Source organism: Lissotriton helveticus, chromosome 6 (assembly GCF_964261635.1).
Source record: "Lissotriton helveticus chromosome 6, aLisHel1.1, whole genome shotgun sequence".
NCBI classification, from domain to species: domain Eukaryota; kingdom Metazoa; phylum Chordata; class Amphibia; order Caudata; family Salamandridae; genus Lissotriton; species Lissotriton helveticus.
In genome coordinates, this window is record NC_136067.1 from 52,961,001 (window position 1) to 52,988,248 (window position 27,248).

The 27,248-nt window shown below is 46.5% G+C and overlaps 1 protein-coding gene across 7 annotated transcripts in view; it reads right to left on the reverse strand.

Moving 5' to 3' along the window:
• The window catches only part of DNAH8 (dynein axonemal heavy chain 8), a 10,041,960-nt gene that overhangs the window by 8,890,740 nt on the left and 1,123,972 nt on the right, over positions 1-27,248 (reverse strand). For all 7 annotated transcript variants that reach the window (XM_078647354.1, XM_078647353.1, XM_078647356.1 and 4 more), the window contains exon 10: positions 13,841-13,948. In XM_078647354.1, the coding sequence (XP_078503480.1) occupies positions 13,841-13,948 (108 nt within the window). The remainder of the gene's footprint in view (positions 1-13,840; positions 13,949-27,248) is intronic.

The following is a 27,248-nucleotide window of genomic DNA, read 5'->3' on the forward strand; positions in this document are numbered from 1 at the left end:
ATATTGAACAAACCTGCCTCTTAGCCTGTTCCTTAAAATCGTATAGGAAACAATCACATTGTTTGGTAACCATGGGAAGATTAAATCTATTTGCCGCTCTTTCCATAAGCGTATCAAACCGCCTATGTCTTCCGGTGGCGAATCTACCAGAGGTGGGGTTGACGGAGATGGCGTCTGTATCTGGTAATCGTCCCATTTGTTAGGCAGAGATACTTATTGCAGTTCTCCTTCTTCTGTTTCATCGTCAGTTGTGTGAAGTTCCTGCCCCTGCGATTGCGGTGCTAAAGTTGGTGGTGATAGAGGAAGAGATCCTACGATCAAAGATGGACTAGTAATCGAAGTTTGAGGGACTGAGATAGCCGGTTCTGATGGTGGGAATCTGCAGTAGTAATCTTTCACCATCTGATGCAGATTTGACACTAGGGATATAGGCATCTAGTAATCTTTCACCATGCGATGCAGATTTGACACTAGGGATATAGACATCTGAATAGACTGCTCCCTTTAGCTTGGTTGGGATCCTGAGGGTAGTAATAATACTATTCGTCATCCTCTTAGCATTTTATCCAGAGGTCTGAAGGGCTGTGTGCCACACCAAATATGCCCTCTTCGTCAGATTCCCCATCCTTTTCATCCCCAAAGTCAAGAAGTTCCTCTGGTGGACTGAGGGAAACCTAACTAGAAGTGTGAACAGGCAGGATTTTTTCTTATGAAGCTCTTTGTTTGGACTGGAAAACTGCAGATGACAGAACAGTGTCCTTGGCTTCTAGCACCTTTGTTGACGTAGAATCTGATCCGTTACCCTGTACTGCAGGCAAGATCGTTGATGGAGTAAACAACGGCGAAATAGTTAATGTCAGGCAAACTGTCAACAAGACTGTCAACGATGGTGCCTTAGTCGATGATTCTTCCGTAGATGTCTTAGTCGTCGATGATGTTCAGCAACGTAAGTTTCTGGACATAGGCCTTGGGTCCGTCGACAAGAGACTTTTGTATTTGAAGTTAGCCGACAACCGCAGCGTCGCTGATATATCCGGTGACAAATCTTTCAATGGCAGTCCTTTTTTTGTCATCTTCATAGACGATGTTGTCGTCAATGACGGATGCCTCACCTTTACTGAAACTATGGTCGACGTGGACGTGGACATTATGTTTAGTCTGACGAGATGTGAAGGTTAACTATGGATCCAAAATTGGCTTATAGGAGATGCACACCTTGTTAATGTTTGTAGTCAATGTCTATACAGGTGAGTGGTGCCCAGGGAGTAACACCCCCTGTACCTGGGGTGAAGAATACTGAGAACTGCACTGTTTCCCTTGAGACCAGCGTCCCTCCCGGCACTCAGAAATGTTTCCTTTATTTGTTCAAATAAATTCAATAGGATTTCATGGTTGATATCGTTCCTTTTATTTTCGAAATAAATTCATTTCATTATTATCATCATAATGTTTTTAGGCAAATGGCCCTGTGGCCCAATGCATTTCGGGCATCGCCCTTCCTCAGGGGCCGTGTAATTTCTGAAAGTAACCAAGTACAATTTTCAAACTCAAACATTCATCTCAAGTACATATAACATATACATTGAACTTGTAACATGCTGCTGTGACCATGCGTAAAAGGTAAGTGCGGGAGATTCAGAGGTTTTCTATCAAATATATGGCATGTGAATTGGTGAGAGAATCGTGAGAAAATGACATTATGTACTGTGACACGCATCATAAAAAATTAATCAAACTGCACTGATTGTGTCATGCGGTGAAAAGGTTCTAAAAGGAACCGTTATGATATAAATCGTGAATTTGTGCACCCAAATTTAAAACGAAAGATTCATGCTTAGTTTCTTATGTGCCGATTCTACCCTTATTCGAAAAAAATTCAACTTTTCTTCTACGGGTTGTGACGAGGCTGAAAAAAACTGTTGCAACTTTATTTAATAAGTTTGTTTGTCAAATTTACTATGTATGGTAATGTCCCTGAGGACACAAAGTATCAAGTTTGGAAAACTTTCGCTTACCGGAGGGTAAAAGAATAGTTCTAGTTCCGCACTCGTACGGTTCGAATTTCTGACGGTATGCCAGTGTATGAACACTGAGTTCTAATAGGCGTTTGGTACGTCATGTGATACGGACAATGTCTTGCCTATTCTGATTGGCTGCTGCATTTACTATTGTCTTCGTCTAAATATTCGAGTTCTTAATTTTATCCTGTGATGTATAAAACGCGTCTGAACGTAAACTTGGATAGATAATCGGCATTTGAGTTAATGCGCTTTACTACTTTCCGATTTAAGTTCGATAACGGTGCAAGTACTGTGATAGGCTGTGCGGCCGATCACGTTGAATAAAACTTTATCAAAAGTAAAGATGAACAAGCGAAATTGTATGCGAATGGCAGTGTTGAATAAACTGTGTGTTTACCGTGTTCCGTGCGTACACGTGTTGCTATATCACAATTTCATGACGTGATGTTTACAAAACTTAATACCAATAACACATTTACCAATTGAAAAAATATTCGAAACATTTATAAAAGAATGTTTTAAAATAGTGAACATGATGAATGTATTCTGTCTTCTGGGTGGATAATTCTGGTGACATGTTCATAAATGTTCATACGATATTCATAAATGGCAGCTGAATTCCAGCCGTTCATTTAATCCCCTTGGCACGGTTGATGTTATGTTATGTTATGTTATTTTTATTTATACAGCGCACAGCTGCCCCAGCAAAGGGGCGTCCTGGCGCAATGAGAAGGCAAACACAACACAACATCGACAGAGAAAGGGTACAAAGAACAACCCAAAATTTAAGCAAATAAGAAGGTTTTGATGGCGCGCCTAAACTGGAAAAGGTCATCAATTGCCCGGATCTCGGCGGGAAGAAGGTTCCACCACTTCGCCGCTAACACTCGAAAGGAGCGGCCGCCAGTTCTACTCAGCCTAAAGCGCAGGACCACTGCCAGGTTCTGCCCCAGAGATCTCAACGCTCGCAGAGGAACATAAGGTGTTAAAAGATTCGCCAGGATTTGGGGAGACATACCTTTGAGGATTTTAAATGCCAGGCAGAGAACCTTGAATTTAATCCTCTGATTTATGGGGAGCCAATGAAGCGAGTGCAGCGTTTTAGAAATCGAGCACCGCCTAGGCAGACCTACCACTACTCTGGCTGCAGCATTTTGCACTCGCTGCAGCCGGGTGAGTTCAGCCCGGTTTATCCCGGCCAAGAGCGAGCTGGCATAGTCCAGCCGGGACAATACTGATTATATTCCACTACTGGGAGTCAAGAGGGGTAAAGAAGACTGGATCGCCCTCCACTCAATCAGACACTAATCCAAAAAATGACCCAGTCCTCAAGGCAACGTAAAGGTAAGTCCTGCTATAAACAGTTCTAGATCGTCCAAAGCGCTCTCTAGTTATATCCCTATTCGTAGAGATTATACCACCGTTTCAGGCTGTTGCCAACGTTAAAAATTAAGCCCATCTCTGATAAACAGAAAACCTTTTAACACAATACAGACATTCATTCAAAGGGACAACATTAAGAAAAAGGTGTGAATAGCTAGATGACACCTCACGGGCGCACCACCAATGGGGCCCCTGGTTGGTACTCACCAGGTTAGCCCTGTTCTCATCATCGGTGTCAAATAGCTTAACGCAAAACGTGTCCAAAACCCAAAGTAAGGAACATAACAGTGAATGGTGCAGTGTACAAACAACATATATGTGACACAAGACTAACCGCATTCAACATATAACATACACTAAACTGCGCAGCAAGCTATCACTCATACTTTATTGATATCTTTTTGTTGCATTGCAGTTCAACATGTAATATAAAAGGGTGAAGTATGAATACTACCTATCGCTTCATACTCAACCCGCAGCCGACATGTTTCATTGCCTTAGGTATAATATCAGGCAATTTCTTCAGGGCCAACGTACATTTACGGTGTCACTGCCAGCGGTATTGTGCTTTTAGATGCTAGCTAAGGCAGTTGCTCTCATACCGTTACCGCTCTGGCTCTGTGCAAAGACTTTGTCCCCCTTCCGCTCGGTAAGTAGGGTCCCGCCTCCCTTCCTGAGGTGCTCGCGGGGGTCCAGCAAACGGCGTTTCCTCAACACCGGAGCTCCGGTGTTGAGAGCAACTGCCTTAGCTAGCATCTAAAAGCACAGTACCGCTGGCAGTGACACCGTAAATGTACGTTGGCCCTGAAGAAATTGCCTGATATTATACCTAAGGCAATGAAACATGTCGGCTGCGGGTTGAGTATGAAGCGATAGGTAGTATTCATACTTCACCCTTTTATATTACATGTTGAACTGCAATGCAACAAAAAGATATCAATAAAGTATGAGTGATAGCTTGCTGCGCAGTTTAGTGTATGTTATATGTTGAATGCGGTTAGTCTTGTGTCACATATATGTTGTTTGTACACTGCACCATTCACTGTTATGTTCCTTACTTTGGGTTTTGGACACGTTTTGCGTTAAGCTATTTGACACCGATGATGAGAACAGGGCTAACCTGGTGAGTACCAACCAGGGGCCCCATTGGTGGTGCGCCCGTGAGGTGTCATCTAGCTATTCACACCTTTTTCTTAATGTTGTCCCTTTGAATGAATGTCTGTATTGTGTTAAAAGGTTTTCTGTTTATCAGAGATGGGCTTAATTTTTAACGTTGGCAACAGCCTGAAACGGTGGTATAATCTCTACGAATAGGGATATAACTAGAGAGCGCTTTGGACGATCTAGAACTGTTTATAGCAGGACTTACCTTTACGTTGCCTTGAGGACTGGGTCATTTTTTGGATTAGGGACAATACTGATGCCTGAACCACCAGCTGTCTGGTGGGGGCATCAAAAAATGTTAGTATAGGCCTAAGTCCTCTAATAATGCCATAGCAAGAGGCCGCCACCCTCTTGGTGTGGCAGATAAAGCTAAGTGTTGGATCAAGCCAAACCCCAAGATTTTTTATCTCTGATACCGGATGATGAGAGTTTATGTATCCAGTAAAGTTCTCGTCTCAAAAGATGTTGGTCATTGTCTCTTCCTGGCAATATGGGTATGATTTCAAGAATACAATATTTTAATTGACTGGGATTGTGTTGATGTTCGTTATAATGTACTGCTACTGTGGATTTAGTGGATTTCAATCTGATGTTGCTTCTGTGTTCAGTTAATCTTACTTTGATTTTTCTTGATGTTTTCCCCACGTATGGGAGGCCACATGGGCATTTTAACATGTAGATCAGATTTGTACTGTCGCATGTGCATTGACTTTTCATTTGATTTTGGTTCCACTTGATGGATGATCAATTTTGTTTCCTTTAATGATAGAATTACAATTTCCACAGTTGTAACATGGTAGCGTGCCAGTGTATTTGTTTGGTGTTTTAATGGATTTTGGTTTTAGAAGTTCTTTCAGATTTCTAGTTCGTTCATAGGCAAACCGTGGGTTAAGCGTGAAAATTCCGTGAAAATCTTCTTCCAAGGCTAGTAGTGGCCAGTGTTTCAAAATGACTCTTTTTATTTTGTGACTTCTTGTGGAATATTTAGAGATGAAGACTGATCTCCTTTCTTCCCTTACGCATGTACATGTTAGTAGTTGTTGCCTGTTCATATTTTCTATTCTGTCCACAGCGTGTTTAGACGTGGTCTCTGGATATCCTCGATCCTTGAACTTTTTCATCATAGTTTCTTTTTGTTGTTGATACATTTCATGAGAGGAGGCAATTCTCTTTATCCGGATTAATTGAGAGTATGGAAGATGGTTTTTCAACGATGGTTGGTGAAAACTCTGGTGGTGTAAAAGGTTGTTTCTGTCTGTGGGTTTTTGGAATACTGTTGTGGGTAGTTTGTCATTTTCCTTCATGATAAGCACATCTAAGAACGGTAGTTGCTTTTCATTGATGTTATAAGTGAATTGTATTCGTTCATTGATGGTATTCAGGTCCTGAATGGCTGACTGTAGTAATGCAGTGGGTCCGTTCCAATTCGCACCAATTCACATGCCATATATTTGATAGAAAACCTCTGAATCTCCCGCACTTACCTTTTACGCATGGTCACAGCAGCATGTTACAAGTTCAATGTATATGTTATATGTACTTGAGATGAATGTTTGAGTTTGAAAATTGTACTTGGTTACTTCCAGAAATTACACGGCCCCTGAGGAAGGGCGATGCCCGAAATGCATTGGGCCACAGGGCCATTTGCCTAAAAACATTATGATGATACTAATGAAATGAATTTATTTCGAAAATAAAAGGAACAATATCAACCATGAAATCCTATTGAATTTATTTGAACAAATAAAGGAAACATTTCTGAGTGCCCGGGAGGGACGCTGGTCTCAAGGGAAACAGTGCAGTTCTCAGAGATGTGAAGGTTGACATTGTCGTAGTAGTAGTGGCGATGGAAGCTTTCGCCGAAAAGGGCGTGGTCGACGTCTTCGTTGACGGTGCATCTTTCTGAGGAGACAAAATCATCTCCGGTACAGACCTGGAAGTTGTCTTTACCTTAGAGGAGGTAGTAGAAGATGTAGAGGGCACAGAGTGACCCTTGTGAGAGGCAGACTCCCTTCTGGAAGAGGAGTGCTGATCAGCAGTTTTCAAAGAATGATGCTGCTTCTTAAGTACCTTTGCAGCCTTTGGGGAGACCATTTCCACCTCACTTCTCCTCTTTTGTGAGGCAGTAGTCTTTAGAGAGGAATCACTGTCATCATCACACAAAGGATTGTCTTTGGTCTTCAACTCCTGTAGCCAAAGAAGAAGACATCCCCCTCTATCTCTAAAATTATTTTGAAAGAAAGTCCTGCAGATTTTATAGACTCTCTCGGTGATCAGGTTAAAGGCAGTAAATACACTTCTTGTGGGGATCATCCGAGTGCAACCTGAGCTTCCCACAGGTGTCACAATGCCTAAAAAGAGACCTCTTAGTAGAAGACATGCTGATCTGAAGGAGAAAAGTGTTCAGTAGGCCAAAAGACAAATGTACTGAGCAGAGCTCAGGGAGACGCCCTTCACAAGTCATGCGGTAGAAAATCTGAAAGCCTGGAACCTCTGTGGAGAGGAATCTAAAGGGTGCTGTTGCCTGACTGGCTGGACTTTTGACTATTCCTAATGACTAGCAAGAGCTATTATTAAGGAATGTTTTTTCTCCATTAACTTCAATGTTAAAGTCATTACTTACTGCTTTTAATGTACTGTGGGACTCCCACTACGATGATAGGGAATGATTCAAGCACGCAAATCTATGAAAGATCCAATGCTGGAGAACTGACCCTCTCCTCACTCCACTGACATACTATCTTCAGACTCTGCCTGTTTCTGCCTGTGTTGCTCCTCTGTCCCATGGAGGCAAATCTTCTGCCTTTTCTTCAGGGTGCACCTGGAAAAGTTTGTGCTGTGTGAACACTTGTCAGAAATGTGATTTTCAAGAAGGCAGATGATACGGACGTCATGAGGGTATGTATTGGCCTTCTTAGTTCCACAGGCAGGACACTTGTCAAATAAAGATGGCATTTTATTTGACAAATGAATATTTCTTTCTGTCAGAAAAGCACAGGTGCTGATACAATCTGTTGAATGAAGTAGTTCACAAAACTTTCCTAGTGAAATTTCTGAGGGAAAAGAAGCCAAAAAGGCTGAGCTTAGTGCCCAAGATCCTATCACCATGCTCGTAATTAAGAACTAAGGCAACTGCCACCTGCCGGGCATGATGGGATACTGCTGGACTGTGAGCCCTTAAAGGTGCAGAGGCTTTTTTCATTTCTCCATAGCTGCAGCCTACAGGGCTATAGTGTCCGTTGCTTCATTTTTTATTTTTTTTTTAAAAAGGTTTGTGAATGAGATTTAAACATTCACATAACACAATTCCAGTAAATTTTCCTATATTATATATTTATGAGCGAAAATTTCCCCATTTCAATTCGGTCACAGGAAAGTGAGACTCGCACTCCACGCTGACTGTAATTCAAGATTATTTATTTAGGCTGACGCGTTTCGAGCAAAAGCTCTTCTTCATATATCCAAACACAAAGTTAGCCCCAATGAGAAAAGCCGACAGGCAGTTCAGTAATTCAATTTATTGACAAAAATCTTGCAAACAGGCATCTGCATGAAAACCCGCATCAACAGTACAAAGCCTCACCAGACGTGTTTCGGGAAATCGTTCCCTTCTTCTGTGGCGGCCTTTTAACAGAAAGACGCATTTCCTGCACATTTTATTTAAAAGTTTCTGCCTCAGTGGGCGTGGCCACTCCCCTGGCCTTCTGGATCTTGTAGTGCCTGAATTAATAAACTTGTGTGAGTCCGTCTAAAGTTAGCAGCAATAAGGCATCATCATTACCCCAGTAGGCAGAAGCAAAGTCTCGCCAGATGCCTGTTCTGCTTTGCTGCAATCGCCATGAATACTGCCTCCTGTTGCTTCGGTAACACCAACCTGGCGCCATCACAGGCCCACTTGTTTAATCTTGTGGTGAGCTTCTCTCGCGGCTTGGCTCAGTCGCTACAAATCCAAACACAAAGTTATCCCCAATGAGAGAAGCTGACCGGCAGTTCAGTAATTACATTTATTGATGAAAATCTTGCAAGCATGCATCTGCACAAAAAACAGCATCAAAAGTACTGAGCATCACCATACACGTTTCGGGAAATCGTTCCCTTCTTCTGTGGCGGCCTGTTGTATAGTCCCTCTAAAGTTAGCAGCAGAGTTATAATTGATTCCTCTCTCTCGTTCTCCCTGCACATAAAAAGGCTTACGTCATCCATTTTTTTAATCTTGAAAATTTTAAGGAAAGTGCTCCCTTTTATTCCAGAAAACCTACAAAAAACAGTGATGTCAGCCTAAGTCCTTTCAAAACTCGACTATTGTAATGGGCTTCTGGTAGGAGTAAACAAATCCGCACTGGTTAAGCTTCAGGTACTACAGAACTCGGCAGCAAGACTGCTCTTTGGATTAGCCAAATTTACATCAGCAAAACATGCTCTTAAATCGTTACATTGGTTACCCATGGAAAAGCGCATAATGTTTAAGGCCATGTGTATTGCCTTCAAGTCATTGCAAAGCTCTGGACCTTGGTATGTCAGGAAGTGTTTTATATGGTATACCCCCTGTCGAACTCTGCGCTCGACCTTATTGAAGCTAGTAGAGGAACCCAAGTTTCGTCTTCAAAGATGGGGTGGTAAAAGCTTTTTTAGTATTTCCACAAGATGGTGGAATGAGCTACCATTTGATTTGAGAAATGCCCCTGATTTGTTATCCTTTAGGAGAGGCCCTAAGACTTGGCTCTTTACCCTGTAACCTGGAGTTGGTCTGAGCCGATGTACAGTGAACGTTCCTCTGATGTTTCCTCAAGCGCCTTGACGCCTTCGGGTATATGTTGCGCTGTATAAATATTTAAAATAAATATATCCTTTTTCTTTTAAAAAGGCAATCTGAAGCAATTGCCCAACATAGCCCTTTTAACAGGCTGATATATTGTAACGAAGTCCTCCTGGATCCCTGCACATGGCTGGGACTATTATGTGCTTATAACTAGCTAACTATCATTGGGGATTCCCTGAGAAAGAACTTTGCTTTCTGCTCATTTATGGCCTTAGGGTGCATGCTTAGGCACAGATTTTGATGTCGTGATCCGACACCAGGCACCACCAACAGATGTTGTGCAGGTCTGGTTCTTTGCTTATTTCAAACACTAATTGTTTTACCGTTCTTGGCTTTCCTCAAATTGATAACTTTTGAATCACAAAGAATCATTAAAATGGCCTTTGAAAACATATAAAGTTTCTCTCATGAGCATCCTTATCTGGTAAAAAAAGACCAAGCTAATACCTTTGGTAGCACTCCCGACTGGTGGATACTCTGATGTGATTTATAGTTTGGTAGCCAGTATTCCATCCGTCAGCGTGGCAGAGAGCATTCCATCGATGCCCCCCGAAGAACTCTCTGTCTAATCTAGAAATCACCACCGACTCAGCTGCGATATCCTTACCTTGACAAGAGCCGCCCTCATGATGTGTCTTGGCTAGGTACAAAAAGTATGGTGAACGGTGTAGGAGAGTGGGGTCTGCAATCCCATGGCCACCCCATATATTTGCTTTTTGCTTCACTGGTTTACGACTTTCCCTGGCTGTGGGCCTGCTAATCAGACTCACAGCCTAGCTGTTCTCTCTCTAAATTGACAAGCATGTACCTTAGGTGCATTTACCAATTGGTACTGGGCCACCTTATCAGTCCCTGTACAGTATACCTTAGGTATCCAGGGCATAGGTGTACCCAGGGCCTACCAGGGGCTGCAGCATGTATTATGCCACCCCTGGCTGGCCACCCAAATATGACACAACTGGCTGCACGACAGCTGGGGCAAGTTGGTGTAATCACCCTTTACTTTAGATATAGTATTCCTATATCTAACCCTAAAATGGACACATATATTCCTATCAGTCACCCCTATGGCAGGCCTTATCAATCCTGAAGGCAGAGTGCTTGGAATTATGTGAGATGGTGCTCTGGCATGAGCTGAGCCCGTTTGGAGCTTGCGGAACCAAGTCCTTATAGCTGTTCCATGATAACGCTATACCATATACTCTTAAGTGCATTATGAACCTCGCTGTCAAATGCTAACTTTGGCATAGCATTATCAAAACATGTCGAGTAAGGTGTCATACGAATTGAAATACTAACCCCTCGCCAATTCTGGCGACGGGGTTAGCATTCCACCCTTCTAGAGGGGCACAACATGTGTGTAACTGTGAACCCCGGTTAAAGTTAACTCAAGCCTCAGCATCACAAAATGGATGCTGCCACCACAGACACAAGTCTGACCTCCTGCTGCTGGGAGTCCTTCCAGCGAGGGAGGCCTGGACAAAGGGTTTCCTGTCAGGGGCGGTGCCAGCACCATCCCAGACAGGATTTTGTGTATCCCAGGTAGGCAGGGCTGAGAGGAAGGTGACCGCAAGTGGCACCCCGGTGCTCACTGTGCATATGCCGGCTCAAACCAGTTCCAAGGGGCACACCAGTCCCTGAGCTGGGGGGAGACCGGACAAAGGAGAGGGGTGTAAGTAAAGTAAAGTCCACATTTGTAAAGCGCACAATCACCCGTAAGGGTCTCTAGGCGCTGGGGGCCGTCGGGAAGATTAAGCGAGCTATTGCCCAGAGTCACATGGTGCTGGGCTAACCTGCCGCCGGAGCAGGGATCGAACCGTGGTCCCCAGATTCCAGCGTCAGTCGCCCTGGCCGCGGCGCCACACCTCTCCCTGTAACCACCCCCCTCCTGGTCCCACCCATGGGCAGGACCTAGTCGCGTGTCAGCCCCTTTTCTTAGAATAAAGGTAGGAGCGGGCACCCTTCCCAAATTAGATCATCTTGAAACTTGAACTACTTTCCCCGAAAGGAACTCTTGTCATTCTCTGAAGACTCTCCCTTGTGGCTAAGGAGTATCCACCCTGCACCAGCAGGCACCATCTAAGCGCTTGCGGTTTGCTGCACGTCCATTCTCCGGATCAAGACTGCCCAGCTCCATGAGACCCGGATTCCCCGCCATCTCTGACCTCTACCTGCATCATCAGCCCAGCTAAGATTCGTGGGTGCAACGAGACCTGTGGGACCGGCTATCTTCAAGACCTGCACGACGCTTAACCAGCACGACCACCGAGGGACCCACGAGTGAGTGCACTGGGGTTTGAGAAGCCCCAACCCTAAGCAGCTCCAGCACCGAAGTCCAGCCCCCCAGCATCCACGAGATCGGCGTGGGGCCCTTCTGCTTCTTTGCTGCTTGCCACGTTGTCCGGTCACTTGCCCGTTGGCTAGTGGCCCTCCTGACGACGTACCACTACGTTTTCACCGCTGGTCTAGGTCCTCTAGACTGGCCCTTGCTCCTTGTCCAACAAGAAGTGCCCTGGACCCCCCTGGTCCACTCCAGACGCCATTTTGACTCCACCGCGTGGGCTTGCCTTTGCCAAGGTTTGTTGCTCCAATCTTGGATCCAGCATCGCCGACAGCCGACACCATCGTGGGACAGCTCGCACCTCCAGCCTGGACGCCGACAACGCCTCCTGGCCCGTGTGACTGTAGAGTCCAGCGTCACCCACTCACCTGATCGCGGTGACTTCATCCGGTGCCATCCTGGTGCCCACACAATCACTGGCTAGTGATTGAGAACTGAGTCCCCTCTGCTTTCAGGTCGTCTTCTTCACTGATCCAGCCTTGGATCACACCGAACATCTTCACTGGTCGCCTGCCAGCAACATCTTCTTTCAGGCTCCATAGACTACAACGAGGATTCCCGACGTCTTTTGAACCCTATGCAGCCGCGGCCCCTGGGCTAGGTAACTCGAGCATTTCGGTGCTCCAGCACAGGTTCACTATCCTAGTGTCCAGATCCTTTTTCGTTTTAGTCTACCTAGTCGGATTCGTCCGGAAACAGTAACTTTAGAATTGCTAGCATCTATAGACTTTGTCCCGCATCCCGCGTAAGAGTTCCCACTCTGCACCCGGGTTCTCTAGGCCTCCTGCTCCTAACCTGAGGGTTCAGTAAGGTAGTCCTAGCGGTCCTGAAGCCTCTGGATCGTGTTACTTACCTGCTAGTATTTCGCATTCCACTTTTAAAGTATATGGCTTTTCGTGCCCCTCGGGCATTTGTGTAAATTGTGCAACTTGTAGTATTTTCGTAAGAGTTTTGTATTGTGCTTAGCTCCCTGACTCATAAAGAGTTCAGGGTAGACTTGTTATTAATAAATATCCTTTATTTTTATAACAACTTGTGTGGTGTCCTTTCACTTGGTGTTCCAGGGGTATATGTGATGGTAAAACAGCTGGCTTAACACGCCCTCTAGAGTTTAGCCTATCAATCAATCAATCAATCAATCAATCAATCAAAGCATTTATATAGCGCGCTACTCACCCGGAGGGTCTCAAGGCGCTGGGGGGGAGGGGGGGTCCGCTACTGCTCGAACAGCCAGGTCTTGAGCTGCTTCCTGAAGGCGAGGTGGTCTTGGGTCAGGCGGAGGCGGGTCGGAAGGGAGTTCCAAGTCTTGGCGGCCAGGTAGGAAAAGGACCTTCCTCCTGTGGTGGCTCTTCGGATGCGGGGGACGGCGGCGAGGGCGTGGCTGGACGATCGAAGCTGGCGTTTGGGAGCGTAGAAGTTGAGGCGGCTGTTGAGGTATCCTGGGCCTTGGTTGTGTAGGGCTTTGTGTGCGTGGGTGAGGAGCCGGAAGGTGATTCTCTTGTTGACCAGGAACCAGTGCAGGTCTCTCAGGTGTCCGGAGATGTGGCTGCGGCGGGGGATGTCCAGGATGACAAGACTGCTCTTGTCCACGCTACTAGGATAGCTGGTTTAATAAGGTTGTATTACAACCAATCATCAATAAGGGTCGTTTGGAATGATACAAAGTGATCACTAGAATAGTGAGCACTATATATCAGGCCAACTTCTCACAAACGGCCACTGTAGATTTGAAGGCTGCCGACCAAACTTTAACAAAAGTTTTGTTTTACAAAAACAAATTCCTTAAGTGTGAGCTGTTAATGAAAACCAAAAAACGAATTAACTCTCTCCCCACACCCAGTGAGTTCTTTCCTGGATGTAGGGGTCGTTATTTGTTCATTTTCTGTTCCTCACCGCCAATAGTTGAGTTGCGTGCTCAGTCTAAAGTCAAATACCTCCAGCCAGAGCCCACATTTTGACAATGTGCAAATTGGCTGTTACTTAGAGCTTTGGTTCCTCCCTACCAACGGCCATATATATATCAGGAAACACAAGTGGCAATATTGTAAACTGTTTATAGATTGCTTGTTCGGAGAACACTTTGCCATGAGTAAATCTATTAAGAAAACCAACCTTTATAAACAATGATGTAATTCTCTCAGACGTGTTGTAGTACCTTGAAACACTGTGAATCATTCTAATGGCATTGATCAGGTTTTGTATTCCATTCGCCATTGAAATCTAAAGAAAATAGAATATTGTTAAACATTATCTAACAGGTTCAACTATGAACGTCAATTCACCAAAATGCCAGGGGTAGGTAGCAGAAGTGACAACACATTCCCTTTGACCTTCACGTTCCCTCACACTCACATGCTTACACATACACATACATTCACACTTAATTACACACACTCTCTCACGTAAACACACATCCTCAAGCATGCACACAACATACATTTAAAAACATGTTTTTACTTAACTCAGCTTCTAGGGAATAACACATTACAGCTGATTGTACTCCATTCACTAATAGTAAATAGTGAAACATTTTTCACTATTAGTGTAATAAAAATATTGAGAGAAAACAAAGAGGAGCCCTAACCGACGTCCCAAGCTACCATTGTATTCCTAGCACTCATTCTGCTACCGTTGACGCCAGGGGTAGCAAAGGCAGTGTCTGGGGTCGCATGGGGCAAGACAGGGGTCGCATCTGCTACGTCTGGCAACCTTTAAATTACATTCATGGGGTCAACTGTTTTATTGCAAGAATAGTTGTAATCTTCTGAGATTCTATGTTAATATGTTTCTTTAATTGCCAGACACCCTCTCCAAAAGCAGCGATTGTAAAAATAATTCCATTGGATAAAATAGCAAGAAAAGAAGTGCATGAAGAACATTTGCATATCCTGCACTCCATGCCACTGCATGTTTTTATTAAATAATATTTGCTTTATTATAGGCTGACTGTGCACCAATTGCTCATATGTTATGTATTAGTCCGAGTAAATTATGTGTGGTAGATTCTAGTAAGCGTACAACAAATTTAGAATGCCTGGATTTGCATCTTGCCTCTGGCCTTTTCATACTAACAAGAAAAGGAAATGTACGTGTTATAGAAAGGTATCTTTCGGGAGTGAAAACTTTACATGAGAACTTCGAGCAAGCTGAATGCTGTAGTGGCGCTGTCTAGTCTACGCACGTCACGTACAGACGTGACGTGCGGCCGCCGATGCGAGGGTGCGCGCGCAGCGCGAGTCAGAAGCGCGAAAAGCCGACGCTTAGCTGCTGCGCCTCGGCGCTCTTTAGGGATATTTACAATTAAACAAGTTAACTCCACCAACAGTGCAGTGTCTTCAATTGGGGCATTATAGACATTACAATGGCGACGAGGATGGGATGCTAGACCCCCCTGCCCCCTGCAGAGGACCAGACCACCAAAGACACCACCACCAGAGTGCAAGCAGTGAAGAACCAGATACAGAAAAGACAAGAGAAAATAAACCTGTGCCAGGAAGAGCAAGAGGTCGGAAGGAGACCAGCAGCAACACACAGGTACCACCCTAAAGAGCGTGGCAGAGCTCAGCACAGCCAGGGGAGGTAACTACCAGCTTAAAGGGTAGCCCACGCCCCAGAGACATCAGGGCAGCTCGCCTGAGCACGCGACGACCCACTGGGCAAGGAGGACCGCGCTGGATCCCCCAGGCAAGATTGAGGGGGCAGACGAAGGCAGTCCCCAACCGCAAACAGGCAAGGAAGAGCAGGACAACACGCCAGGGAGTCCCAGAAGCCAGGCGAACGCGCACTCCGCGATCAAGAGTGAGAAAATGAGTGCGCAGGCGGGGTTCGCGATGGCGCCAGTGCAGTTCCTACCAAGACCCGGGGAACCGCTGATGAAGTGGGAAGACTGGAGGGAATACATCGATAATTTCATAGGAGTATTGGAGGATGAGAATGAAGAACAGTTTAATCCCAAGAGGAAGAAACGCATATTATTGCTAAAACTGGGCCCAGAAGGCCTGAGAATTTACAAGAGCCTTGTCCCGAAACAAAGAGGAAGCACCAACGTGGATGTGTATGCCCATGCCATCGATGACCTGAATGAACACTACAGGCCGGCGGTGTGTGTCTCAGTGGACAGGTTCAATTTCCAGCAAAGGAAACAACGGCCGGGAGAGACAGTAGAGGAGTACGTTGCGGCCTTGAAGAGACTAGCGTCCACGTGCAAATATGACACTTGGGAGGAGGAATTCATTAAAGACCAGGTGGTGATGCATACCACGAGCACGGCGGTGCAGGACAAGTTGTGGGCCAGCGGTGACACCACCCTAAAAGAAGTGATGGTAATCGTCAAAAGGGCAGAGCTGGCGCGCAGATGCGCGGACGCAACGAGGAAAGAGACCACCACCAACACGATGGTGAACAGAATAGACGAGGAGGAGCCCCGCAGGGACTACAAGAACAAGGGTTCGGCGGCAAGGGGGCACAACAAATGGCAAGGTAACCCAGGCCCTCCAGTGAAGCAAGCAGGAAGTACCAAGAAATCGTGCTATCGGTGCGGGAGCTGGTCGCACAAGGCTCATGACAGGAAGTGCCCCGCGTTCCGCGCCAAATGTTTGTACTGCGGCATAGTGGGCCACTATGAGAAGGTGTGTCGGAGGAAGTCCTCGAAGAGCATGGTGAAGTACGTTGGACAGGAAAGCGAAGAACAAGAAGAGGGCGCAGAGGAAGACGTGGTCACAGTCATTTACATTGAAGATCAAGTACAAAGCGTAGATGGCCAGGTGTTGAACATCGAAGGCAAGAGAACAATGAAACCGGTGCTGGAGATGCTGATTGGCGGAATACCGATTAAGGTCGTGGCTGACACCGGCTCGCCCTACACCATCATCCAAAGAGCGGTGTGGGAGGAGAGCTTTGCACCACACCTAGGCCCAGAATTGGAGAAGTTAGACATCCGCCCTGTGACGTACAACGGGGACCGCATTCCTATGGCAGGATTCAGACCACTACAGTTTGAGTTCAGAGATCGGTCAGCGTTCTGCAAATTGTACATCTCTGAGAGAGGACCCTCGGTCTTAGGATGGCTCGACCAAGGCGACCTGGGCATCAAGCTGGACCCAGGAGGAAAGGAACAGATACTACTCACGGAACCGGGAATCTGGCCGGACCTAGAAAAATGGAAGGAAGACTACCCCAAAGTTTTCGGAGGCACAGTCGGAAGGATGGAGAAATTTGCGCACAAGATAGTCTTGAAGGAGGGTGCTGTGCCTGTCGCCCACAAAGTGAGAAATGTTCCCTTAGCGGTAAGGGACGCGGTGCAAGAAGAACTACAGGATCTCGAGAGGAAAGGGATCATCGAACCCATCACGTGCGCGGAATGGCTCGCGCCCCTGGTGGTCGTGAAGAAACCAAACGGGAAGATCAGGCTGTGTGTTGACCTACGCGAGTTGAACAAGAGCATAGTGGTGGAGAGGTTTCCCTTGCCCCGAATCGAGGAAATGCTGGCCAGAACCAGGGGTGTCAAATGGTATTCCACCATAGACTTGACCTCCGCCTACCACCAGATCGCCCTGCATCCGGAAAGCCGAAAACTCACGTCCTTCATCACTCCATTCGGGTGCTACCTGTTCCGCCGCATGCCGTTCGGGCTAGCCTCGGCGGCTGCGGTGTTCCAAAAGTTGATGCACCAGCTGTTCAGAGACACCGATGGAGTCCAATATTTCCAGGACGACATCCTGGTAATGGGACGAGACAGACCGGATCACGACAGTAAACTGGCAAAGGTATTAAAGATCCTCGAGAGCAAGGGCCTCACAGCTGAATGGACCAAGTGCCGGATCGGAATGGAGTCGGTGACTTACCTGGGTCACGAGATAGGGGTGCGAGGGGTTACCCCGAAGGCAGACAATGTGAGAGCCATTTGCGAAGCGCCACCGCCTTCCACCAAAGAAGAAGTACGATCATTCCTGGGAATGGCGGAGTATTATAGTAAGTTCGTGCAGCACTTCGCGTCCAAAACCCATCACATGAGGCAGCTGACACGAGACAACACCGAATTCTGCTGGTCGGAGGGAGCGCAAGGTGAATTCGAAGTCATCAAGAGAGAGGTGGCTGGAGCAATCCCGCTCCAAGGATATGACCCCCAAGGAATCACGGTACTAACCACGGATGCCAGTGACAAGGGGCTGGGTGCCGTCCTTATGCAAGATCGAGGCCAAGGGAGAATGGAAACGATCAGTTTTGCATCCCGCACGCTCAGCGAGACCGAGAAGAAGTATAGTGTAATTGAAAAGGAGATGCTGGCGGTTGTGTGGGCCATGTCCAGATTCAGACAGTTCTTGTGGGGCACTCGGTTCTTGCTAAGGACAGATCACAAACCCTTGCTGAAAGTACTAACGTCCAGCGGACATGCAAGTGCCACACCGCGGATCTCAAAGATGACCCTCAAACTATTGGAATTTAGGTACGACGTAGAGCACATCCCTGGCAGCAGGAACAGAGTAGCAGACTACCTGAGTAGAGCGGCAGCCATGGATCAGAGTGGAGTAGACCAAGAGGGAGCGGAAGAAATGGTGGCACTCCTGGAAGATCAAGAGAAAAGCATCGGACACCAGGAATGGAGGCAGGCTTACGGAAAGGATCAGGTCCTGGAGGAAGTGAAGTCATATATCACAGGAGGGTGGCCCGATAAGAGACTAACCCGTGGAGGCCTCAATCCATACTTCGAAGTCAGAGAAGAGCTGTCGATGGACGACCAAGGAGTGTTTGTATATCGAGGGGAGAAAGTCATCCCCCCAGCAGACATCATCCCCAAACTATTGGACATGCTCCACGAGGGACACTTGGGAATCGGAAAACTCAAACTAAGGGCCAAGCAAAACTACTGGTGGCCGGGTATGGATGCAAGGGCCGAGAGGCACGTCAGAGACTGCCCACAGTGCCAAGGGGCAGACAAAACGCTCAAACCACTCCGCCCTGCCTTAGGCAAATTTGACCCCCCAAGGAACCCGTGGGAGGAGTTGTCAGTGGATATACTGGGTCCCATCCTGGACGTGCATGGAGTCCAGAAGTACGTATGTGTCCTGGTGGATAGGTACTCGAAATGGCCAGAGCTGAAAATAGACGAGGTGATGGATACAGAGACCATCATAAAATTCCTGGCGGACACCTTCGTGAGAGAAGGCATTCCGAAGTCCATCCTAAGTGACAATGGCCCCCAGTTCAGATCAGACAAATGGAGCAACTTCATGCAAAGGAATGGAATCCTGGCAAAGCACACGTCTATATATCACCCGGCTGGGAACGGACTTGTGGAGCGATTTAACAGGGTGGTGATGGGCTCGGTACAGGCAGCCATCTCCAACAACAAGGACTGGGAAAGAGAGATTGAGCGTATGGTATGGGCGTACAGGATCACCCCCACAGGTACAGGGTACAGCCCTTTTCAGATACTGAGAGGCCGCGAACCATTCACCCGGGACAACCGTGTGTGGAAAGATAAAGTCATCACAAGTGAATGGTCCCCTGCGGTGGTGCGAGCCAACCTGGAAAAAGCACAATCCATTTACTCTAGACACTACAACGCCCGGAGAAATGTGAAAGAGACAGAGCTGAAAAAGGGAGAATGGGTACGAGTGAAATTGGCCACGCTAAGGAGGAAAGGAGAGAGTAAATACAGCAAGCCCCTGCAAGTCAAGGAAGTGAGGGGTAGGGCGGCTCTACTGAGTGACGGTAACGTGTGGTCACAGGATCGCATGGCCAGATGCAATGGAGTGCAAAGATTGGACTGTGACGGAGAAGACCCCGAAGGGGTAGAAGCAGGATCTCAGGAACAAGAACCATCAGATGGAGAGTTGGAAGTGAGCAGAGGAGAACAGGAGAGAGAGACAATGGAGTATGGCGATCAGGAATCAGCTGGCGATGTGGAAAGGAGCAGGCGAGATGGTGGCGCGACCGCGCTTGAAGGAGGAGGAATGCATGAAGGGTCGCAGGAAGGAGCGGTCCCGCCTGGCCCCCCGAGGCTCACACGGAGCGGGAGGGCGGTGATTAAGCCTGCAAGATTTTGAGACTTTGACATGAGCAACGGACAGTGAGTTAAATGTGTGTTGGGAAAAAAGGGGAGATATGTAGTGGCGCTGTCTAGTCTACGCACGTCACGTACAGACGTGACGTGCAGCCGCCGATGCGAGGGTGCGTGCGCAGCGCGAGTCAGAAGCGCGAAAAGCCGACGCTTAGCTGCTGCGGCTCGGCGCTCTTTAGGGATATTTACAATTAAACAAGTTAACTCCACCAACAGTGCAGTGTCTTCAATTGGGGCATTATAGACATTACAAATGCTGCAAACATCTTGGTTGAATGAATGGAATAACAGCCTACGGCGGCTGGTGGAATTTGAAACTGGTGAGGCGTATGCATACTGAATGAGCGTATCTGCACTACCATGAAAAGTTTAATCCAAATATTCAAATTGCAGTGAAGCACGTGTTGGCAGGCCATTAATTGCTTGATTCGTGTGTAAAACAGACACACTTTGAACATTTTAACTTGAAATAACAAATGTAAAAACTTTATAGTGCCTGCAAGTGCTTCTCAATGCACACGTAATGAGAATAAAATATTATTACGTCAGTACAGTACCTCAGTGCAACGCACCCTATCCTCTCAACTATCTTCAAGGTGACAAAAATGTGGAATTACACATTGACAGTTTCCAATAAAGGGGATACTTTCCACAAAGAGGTTACATGTGACATCATAAAGAGAACAACTCAAAATATTTACTACTGGGCTCATAGCTTTAAATTTACATTGGCGATATGAAGTTTCCCTGCACACAAATCTAAACATATGGGCTATTTTCCATTGAGAATGAAGTGTTCTCAATAAAGGACAGGGTATCCTGTTAACAAAACGGTCATGGAGGTGATTATATAGTGTTTTAAAACACCCATGAAAGTTACTGGTAGGGCTGGTCTTGGTGGGGGGAAAGACTTATTTTCAGCGACTGTACATTGAGTGTAGATGTGGGATGGGCAATGGAGACCTTGCTATGGGATTGAAGCGGAAAGGCTATATTGTCTGGGAGGCTGGGACAATGCAAGCGATTAGAGAGAGGAGTTATTCCCAAGTGGGTGTGAATTTCGTCCTTCATTTAATGTGTCAAGCACATAAGTTTTGCACGCACAGTGAAATTTTTTAATTAACATCCACAAGGTGGCAGTACAGAGCTAATAATTAATGCCTTTGGATCGAAATTGGTTACTTTCTATGTCCATGTTCTCGCTAAAATATACGAGTCTATGGACAGTTACGAATGTTGCCATGTTATCAGATATAACAACACCGGTTTTATAAAGGATTGTTTTTGAAACTGTCTATAAGTCAAAGTATGAAAAGTCGTTAAAAATGTGCAATGCTGGAATATTGGAAACTTTTACCTTTTGCCCCTCTTTGCCATCAGCCATAAAACGTTGGGAGGCACACGCACTCAATCGCTGATTGCTTCGCAATACTGGGGGGGGGGGTCGCGCTGGGGTGGGGGCCAGGGAATTAATAAATATAAAGAAAGAAAGAAAACTTACCTGACCGCCGGGCAGCATCGCATCGCTTCTGGGACCTTGGCGCCTTCACTGGAGTGGCAACCCCGCCCTCCTCAGCCAATGATTGACACAGGGCACGGTTGATTTTTGCCCGCCTGCCCATTAGGAGAGCGACCCCCGCTCTCCTAATGGGCATGCGCCAACCAGAGTAGGCACAACTGCGCATGAGTGGACAGGGTGCAAAAAATTGACCCTCCGTCCCCACTCATGCGCACCTGTGCTGCTGCCTGCCCTTGACCATGCCTGCCAGTCAACGTGACACAGGACCGCCCACCCCCTTCGGTCTCTGATGGGGTGGGCGGTCCTGCGTCATGCTGACTGGCAGGCATTGTCAGTTCTCCCTCGGCGTCTACTTTGAACTTAAGTAAACTGAGTTTACTTCAGTTCAGAGACGCCGAGGGAGCTGCGGGGGCGGGGGGGGGCTACGCCCCCACGCCCCAATGGACGCACCGCTGCCTACCTTATCTGTTCTTTTCACAGCTGTGACAGTGCTTTAAATGGGCTGATACTCACCAGTGCTGAGTACCAGCACTTCTTTTTTTCCCTCCAAGAGTACCGGCACTTTTTCCTTACCAAAGAGAGTACTGCTATTCATTCCATCAGGTTGGTGTTTCAGGCCTTGTGAGCATGCGTCACATTTTTACACTGTGACACGTGCTCACATGATGGCAATTTCACACCGGTTTTAAACCGGTAGTCACGTGGCTAAGCCAAGCAACGTCAGACGTCACCAGATAGGTAGCTGTTCAGCTGGAAGGAACGGAAGCCCTTTAAAAGGGGCACTTTTGGCTGGTCTACCCTTTTTTGTTTCCCAGCACAGGAGGGCGTAAAACAGAGCCACAGGATCACTAGTAGTAGTAGTAGTAATATCTTTATTCGATTGTTTGCATATAACAATCATAAAAGTACATTTCATAAACATTTATCCATACAGTAAAAGTAGAAATAGGAAGAGTGATATTATAGCAGACATAGTCACAAGCATAACAAGGGCTGTGAGTTACTCTGCGCATGCGCGGGGGCAAGCCTGTTCATTCCAAGCCAGCCTCAGCCAGCCTCGGGAAAAACGAAAGTAATAAAAAAGCGAAACTGACACTGCCACTGCAGACAATGCTGCGCGCTCCCGAGGTGAAATCCGGCACTGAAAACGCTCGTAACACTTTGGTGTCCACTCTCCTAAAAACGGATCACATTAGTTGTCGAGCTGAAGCTCCACTCTGAAGCTCCACTCTGAAGCTCCACTCTGAAGCTCCACTCTGAAGCTCCACTCTGCACTCCGAAGCTCCACTCTGAAGCTCCACTCTGAAGCTCCACTCTGAAGCTCCACTCTGAAGCTCCACTCTGAAGCTCCACTCTGCACTCTGAAGCTCCACTCTGAAGCTCCACTCTGCACTCTGAAGCTCCACTCTGAAGCTCCACTCTGCACTCTGAAGCTCCACTCTGAAGCTCCACTCTGCACTCTGAAGCTCCACTCTGAAGCTCCACTCTGCACTCTGAAGCTCCACTCTGAAGCTCCACTCTGAAGCTCCACTCTGAAGCTCCACTCTGAAGCTCCACTCTGAAGCTCCACTCTGAAGCTCCACTCTGCACTCTGAAGCTCCACTCTGAAGCTCCACTCTGAAGCTCCACTCTGAAGCTCCACTCTGAAGCTCCACTCTGAAGCTCCACTCTGAAGCTCCACTCTGAAGCTCCACTCTGAAGCTCCACTCTGCACTCTGAAGCTCCACTCTGCACTCTGAAGCTCCACTCTGAAGCTCCACTCTGAAGCTCCACTCTGAAGCTCCACTCTGAAGCTCCACTCTGAAGCTCCACTCTGCACTCTGAAGCTCCACTCTGCACTCTGAAGCTCCACTCTGAAGCTCCACTCTGAAGCTCCACTCTGAAGCTCCACTCTGAAGCTCCACTCTGAAGCTCCACTCTGAAGCTCCACTCTGAAGCTCCACTCTGCACTCTGAAGCTCCACTCTGCACTCTGAAGCTCCACTCTGAAGCTCCACTCTGAAGCTCCACTCTGAAGCTCCACTCTGAAGCTCCACTCTGCACTCTGAAGCTCCACTCTGAAGCTCCACTCTGAAGCTCCACTCTGAAGCTCCACTCTGAAGCTCCACTCTGCACTCTGAAGCTCCACTCTGAAGCTCCACTCTGAAGCTCCACTCTGCACTCTGAAGCTCCACTCTGAAGCTCCACTCTGCACTCTGAAGCTCCACTCTGAAGCTCCACTCTGAAGCTCCACTCGGAAGCTCCACTCGGAAGCTCCACTCGGAAGCTCCACTCGGAAGCTCCACTCGGAAGGGGCAAAGATCGGAGCATCACGGAACTAAAACAAATATAAACAAGGGCTGTGAGTTACTCTGCGCATGCGCGGGGGCAAGCCTGTTCATTCCAAGCCAGCCTCAGCCAGCCTCGGGAAAAACGAAAGTAATAAAAAAGCGAAACTGACACTGCCACTGCAGACAATGCTGCGCGCTCCCGAGGTGAAATCCGGCACTGAAAACGCTCGTAACACTTTGGTGTCCACTCTCCTAAAAACGGATCACATTAGTTGTCGAGCTGACAGCATTCATGCTTCGCATGAATGCTAACGTCAGCTCGACCTAAAAACGGTAATATGGTTAAAAAAGATAAAAATACAGTGGGAATAAAAGTACATTCAGCAGCAAAATTGGTTACCCTTCCATGCTTTTTCTATGTTTAACTGCGAGTTTTAAAAAGCTACATACAAACATAGTACATTCACTGTTTAGCATTTGGAGGTGGCAGAGTGCAGGTCTGAATTGTACAAAGTTCAACTGTTTGAGTAAAGGTTTTAAAAACAAATTACGGGGGAGTGTATAAAACTGACAAAAGAATAAAAAGTGTGCCAGGTCTTGCGGAGACTTATTGTCGCAGCCGCAAGCTGGCAACACTTGTCCTCTATGTGCTCCACTTGGTACAGCTAGCAAAAGATGGAACATGTTGAATCGGAACCTTGTTAGTAAAAAACGGTCATAACCGGACAGAGGCCAAGCCAGGTAAGATTCCATGTGTAAACAAGTTTTAGTTAGAACGTACTGTCTCACACTACTTTTCTTGTACTCATTTCCCTCCCGCGCCATGCACCTGGACAACATAAAAGTATTCCTAACAAAGGTTACATCAGTTTTAGTTATTGTCTCAGGGGATAGAAATAGATCTGGTCGGCCTAGTTCAAAGAGCCATCTTCTTACATATTTTAACCATGGGATCTTGAGTCTGCCATCCCACTCTAGTGCCTCTTGAAGGATATTTCTAGTGAGGGGTATGTCTGTATTTAGCCAGCTATTTAGCCAGCATAACAGAGGATTCACAGCCAACTTATCACTTAGATATGGAATACCAAGTTCCTCATGTACTGGGAAGTTGGCTGTGCCCCTAGGTAGCCGTAAGACCTGCTTTAGAAAGTTATTCACAGTAACTTCAAGGACATCTAGAGATTCTGATCCCCATATTTCACTTCCATAACGTGCGATTGCAGTGCTTTTGGCTTGATATAACTTCAGGACAGCCGCCACCGGACTATTGCCCATTTTTTTTGAGAAGTCCAGTATTGCTGCGTTGGCCCGCACTACCTCACCCTTTTTCTTTTGTATTGCTGGTGCCCAAGTTAATTTATGGTCAAAAAGGACACCAAGATACGAAAAGGTCTTGGTGGTCGGTATTTTGTCCCCATTTACAAAGTGAGGGTATATTTTTTTGGGAGTTAAGCCTGTCATCATTGTAAAGGATTTCGAGTTATTGATGCTCAGGCCACGGGAGTTCATAAAAATATTAAAAGAGTCTAACAAGATTTGAAGACCGAGCGCCGTTCTAGATATTAGAACGGCGTCGTCCGCATATAATAAGACAGGTATGCCCTTCTTACCAATATAAGGATAGTCTGTGCCGGTTTTTAGTAGGTGCTCCTCCAATTCGTTAATATAGAGGTTAAAAAGAAAGGGGGCGAGGATGCACCCTTGTCTAACACCTCGATTTATGCTAAAGTCCCTTGTTACCTTCATGTCATGGGTGTAGCGGACATTTGCTCTTGTATCCGAGTGGAGGTCAACAAGAAAGTTGACCAGATTTGTTCCACTCCCATTTTTAGCAGGACCTCCCAAAGCCTGCCTCTGTCTACACAGTCAAAGGCGGACGATAAATCCATAAAGGCCATATGGATCGTCCCTTTTCTTGCTAGGGTGTATTTACTGTTTATTAAATATAGATTCAGACATTGGGTTATCATAGAGTGGCCTGGTCTGAACCCGTATTGTATTGATGACAGTATATTATTTTCATTGGCCCATGCTGTTAATCTATTTAGGATAATGCCCCCCACCACCTTTGCAACTGAATTAATCAGTGATATGGGTCTGTAGCATGTAACACTGCCACGATCGCCCTTTTTGAAAACAGGGACGATAGTCGAGGACCCCCAAGCTTTTGGGCAACCAGCCAGGATTCCGGCATTTACAACTGCGGTGATAACTGGTGCCCATAAAAGGGTATTTGATTTAAATAAATCGGGTGGTATGCCATCAGGGCCAGGTGCTTTATTACAGGATAGACCTTGGATCCCCTTTACTACCTCCCCCACTGTAAAACACAACAAATTTTCATCGGAAGTTTTAAAAACAAAGTCCGCTTGTGGTTTGTCACTTTTGAAAATTGTACTATAATGTGATATCCACTCTTCCTCGGGTATGTTAGTCCCAACCATAGGGTTGATGGGGTCATCGAACATAGCTTTGTTTATGATACTCCAGAACTTGGAGCTATTGCCCAGAATTGCAGGGTCGCATAGAGTTTCCCAAATACCAGCTTTCACTTCTTTTTTCCGGGCTGCCAGGACTGTCTTGTATTTAAATCTCAGAGACTTTATAAGGACAGGATCTCTTGGGGTAGCCTTGAGTGCTTTTTTTTAGATCTCGTCCGGACTTTGAAAAGCTTGATCAAACCACCCTGGTTGGTGATCATGGTGACCCTTCGTTAGTACAGTTAGCAATTGGCCAATTTTGTCAACAACAGCAGAGAAGGCAATCAAGGTCACTTCAGGCAAGGTGGAAGGAGAGACACAAAGGCCTAAATCATTACCACAACTGGTGTTGATTGAGCTGTACAAAGAGTCACTGTTAACCTTTGACCACTTCAGACGACGGTTTCCATTGATAGGTTTTAGAACGCCATGATCAGGACGAGGCTTCCTAAGTTCGAAAAGGCCGCCTCCAATCCTAATCGACAGAGGATTATGGTCACTGAAGATACTTGTTTGAATTTCAAAGTCAGTGGCTAAATCAACAAGGTCACTTGAGAGAAGGATGTGGTCTATGTAGGAGCCTTTACCATAGCCTTTATACGTAGGGACATTAAATATATGTGAGTCCTCCAGCGTAGTCATTGCGACAGTTAGATTCCTGTCATCAATTAAGTTGTTGAAGCAGGTGCCACGGAGCGAGTAGTCAAAATGAAAACCAGACCTATTGTTACAGCCTAAAAGGCCAATGGGTGTCATTTCAGGATTGCCGCAAGGATGAGCATTAAAGTCTCCAACGATGATGATACTTCGAGGCAGATTAGCCGCTTTTGGTTGTAAAAATTTTTGTAGGTTAAGAATATTGCACTCCCTATTTGATGACGCAGCATTGTAAAAATTGATAAGGGTTAGTGCCTTTTTACCACTCCTGAGCACCAAGGTTTGAATATGTCTGTTGTCCAATGCTCTGTTTGAGACCTGGCAGCTAAGTGCAAGACTAATATAAGTTACCAGGCCCCCTTTAGATCTTCCGCTATTTGAAGGGGCTGCCGGTAGGAAGAAACTTTGAAAGCCCTCGATGTGTACGGTTTCATCTACTAGCCAAGTTTCTTGAAAACATAAGATTGTATAATTTTTTACATGAGCCAACCAGGCTGGGTCGTTAACCTTGACAGCCAGACCGGCTACATTCC